The sequence below is a fragment of the Cariama cristata genome, unplaced genomic scaffold (genome assembly GCF_000690535.1).
Source record: "Cariama cristata isolate BGI_N322 unplaced genomic scaffold, ASM69053v1 scaffold41700, whole genome shotgun sequence".
In the NCBI taxonomy this organism is placed as follows: Eukaryota; Metazoa; Chordata; class Aves; order Cariamiformes; family Cariamidae; genus Cariama; species Cariama cristata.
Window position 1 is genome coordinate 308 of NW_009593727.1, and position 2,884 is coordinate 3,191.

The 2,884-nt window shown below is 44.2% G+C and overlaps 1 protein-coding gene across 1 annotated transcript in view; it reads left to right on the plus strand.

The window, feature by feature from the left end:
* Positions 1-512: 512 nt before the first annotated feature.
* The window catches only part of LOC104157836 (AP-1 complex subunit gamma-1-like), a 6,417-nt gene continuing 4,045 nt past the window's right edge, over positions 513-2,884 (plus strand). Inside the window, exons 1-4 of the mRNA XM_009695325.1 lie at positions 513-652; positions 1,106-1,232; positions 1,700-1,795; positions 2,032-2,192. Of these exons, the coding sequence (XP_009693627.1) occupies positions 530-652; positions 1,106-1,232; positions 1,700-1,795; positions 2,032-2,192 (507 nt within the window). The 5' untranslated portion in view covers positions 513-529. The remainder of the gene's footprint in view (positions 653-1,105; positions 1,233-1,699; positions 1,796-2,031; positions 2,193-2,884) is intronic.

Below are 2,884 nucleotides of genomic sequence, written 5' to 3' on the forward strand. Positions count from 1 at the left end.
CAGGAGGGTACTCTCAAGGGCTGAACTTAACATCTTTGGAAACTTAATTTGGCTAAATGAGAGCATAGTGGTTTGCTTTTCCAACTCTGTCACCTGTTCTAAGTGGTTACCCCTTCTGCAAAGAGAAGTCAAATGAGCTGACTGAACTGCATGTGGAACAGACCAGTCAAGTGTCCTGTGTCCACAGTTAATCCACCATTGCTCAATTACTTAATCTTTGTCTTGGGTTTGTTATCCTAGCCTCACAGTGGAAACTGTCAAGTACTAGGGGGAAACAGGAGGCAGGAGGGCTTGTTTGGCTTTCAGTTGTCAACTAGTGTATTTACACTGGAACTGAATGCCAGGGATTGATTCTGACCAACTCAAGCTGTCATGCAGTCTTACAGTTCTGCTGCATTGGAGCTAAAGGGAAAAGGCACGTTGCTCTGTGTATATCATCTCCTGAATGTCTGAGTATTTGAATTGGGATCCAGGAAGATGGCACAGTGTAACTATGTCAGCTTCTTTCAGGCCAGCCCTGCTTGAGAGAATGCCAGTAATGGAGAAAGTCACCACAAATGGGCCTACTGAGATTGTACAGACCAATGGAGAGACAGAACCAGCGGTACTGGAAACCAAACCTCCACCATCTGGATTGCAGCCTGCTAGCCAGGTAATGGAAACTGATCTAGGATAAGTTTCCACTGCCTATCAGACCACACTACTAGCCACTGCCAACAGTAAGCCAAGACCATCTCCCTCCCCCTTTCTGCCTCTTTGCAAGTTCTGGCCTGGTAATGATTGCTTCATCTCTCTACTCGGGCTCTAGTTTCAAGAACAGGTGTGTGGAAGAGGTCATTGTGGGGAGTGCAAGAGCAGGGTGGGGTAAAGCCACATATTTCCAAACCTGTCTCAGTGTGCATGAACACCATCCTTCTCTATCTCTATGGTCCCAAGAGCATGGAAACTAGATCTCTCATGAGGCCTGGGACCATAGCCAAACAAAGAACCTCTCTGACTGGCCAGCAGCTCTGTTGGTCTTCAGTCTGAGAGCAAGTAGAATCCATTTGCAAGGGAAAGTAGCAGGAAGTTGAATATATAACTATTACATCAACTCTCTCATTAGGCAAACGATTTGTTGGACTTGTTGGGGGGAAGTGATATAACACCTGTAATCCCCACTGCACCTACAAGCAAGCCAGCCTCTGCTGGTGGGGAGCTGCTTGACCTCCTGGGAGACCTCAACCTAACAGGTGAGCAGGCTGCATCTCTTAAAAGTCTACATTCTCATCCCTGGGGTGGAATAGTCCTCCTGGGGAGGGCTGGCTGGTTCTTCGCTTTCTATCAAGCCCTAGTCTCCACGCTTATTCTTACCAAGATCCATATTAGCATACAGGTGGGAGTCAGGGAATGAAGTGACAGGTTAACTCTGCATGATTAGCTTGTGAGACCTGAGCATTTTCACACTTCACCCTGGGAATGCTGTCAGCCTTTCCAGAGAGGGTTGGGAGATGTGAGGAATTCATTCCATTTGAATGTCTGCTAGCTCAAGAGGAGCCAGTCCTTGTTAGTGAAAGCAGAGAAGGGGAGGATGACAACACAGATGATTTGTAGAGCTTCATGTAAAGAAATATGATATGCAGCAGTTGATCTTTGGAGAAGGAGTAATTAGCTGTCATGAAACAAATAGTAAGTAATAATCCTTCAACATTTCTTGTAGGTTCTCCAGTATCTGCCCCTGCGCCCCAGATAGCACAGCCTCCGTTCCTGCTCGATGGACTTTCATCACAACCTCTCTTCAATGATATTGCTGCAGGTTAGGGACATGTAAATCCTTAGCCTAAGGCGTCACAGCACCTAACTAGAAACAAGGGGTAGTAAAAAAATGGGGAATTTGGAAGTGAAGTGTGTGGCCCAGACACTGGAACAGGAGGAAGGGGTGTGTGTAATCTTCAGAAGAGTTCATGTCTGGGGTAAAGTAAATGCATTCTATGATGTTGAGAATGATCTCCAGATTCCGTAGGTCTGCTGTTTTTGTTTGTTTTTTTACAGGAATCCCCTCGATTACTGCATACAACAAGAATGGGCTGAAGATTGACTTCACCTTTGAGAGGTCAAACACCAACCCTAGCGTCACTGTAATCACGATACAGGCCTCCAACAGCACAGAGCTGGATATGACAGATTTTGTTTTCCAAGCTGCAGTACCAAAGGTAGAGCCACTTAGTGCAACTACAGTGATAGGTTGAGGGCCAGCTGCAAATACTTTCTCATCAGTGCTTTCATGTAAACAGAAACTTGCAGCATGGTAAACAAGGCAAAGAGCTGTTAATTGGTTCTCTTAGTGCTTAGTTTGGTTGTCCCCTTCTCGTATGAAAGTAAATGTTATAAGTGCAATAGAACGCTGGTTCCTGTCAGATTAGACTACTTTGGCTTGGACAAAATCTTGGTTTAAAATCACAACTTTCTAGGAAAGTTGCTAAACCACATGCAGAAAAATGTTGGGTTAAAAAAAAGTGAAGATGCTAATCTTTCCCTTTATTCTTAGTTTCTGAGAAATATACCATGCTCGTTGCAGCTATGAATACATGCAAAAAAAAAAAAAATCTTTTGAAGCTATTAACTGCTTATAAAAGCTGAAATGAGTCCCCACATGGTGATTAGTGATGGTCCTCCTTTAAGCAGTGATTTGTCTCTCCTTGCCCTTAGCTGCAGCACAAAATATGGGAGACAGATAATGCCTAGTTTATAGTAGAGCAGACCATTTAAGCAGGGTGTGATTGGAATGTTCTTCAACTTTGGGAAAATACATTCACTTCTGGGAGTTTCACTTCTAGGAGTTACTAATGCTCTAACTTTAATTTGGATTCGTTTCCTACCTGCTGTAGGAAGGAATTAGGGAAAG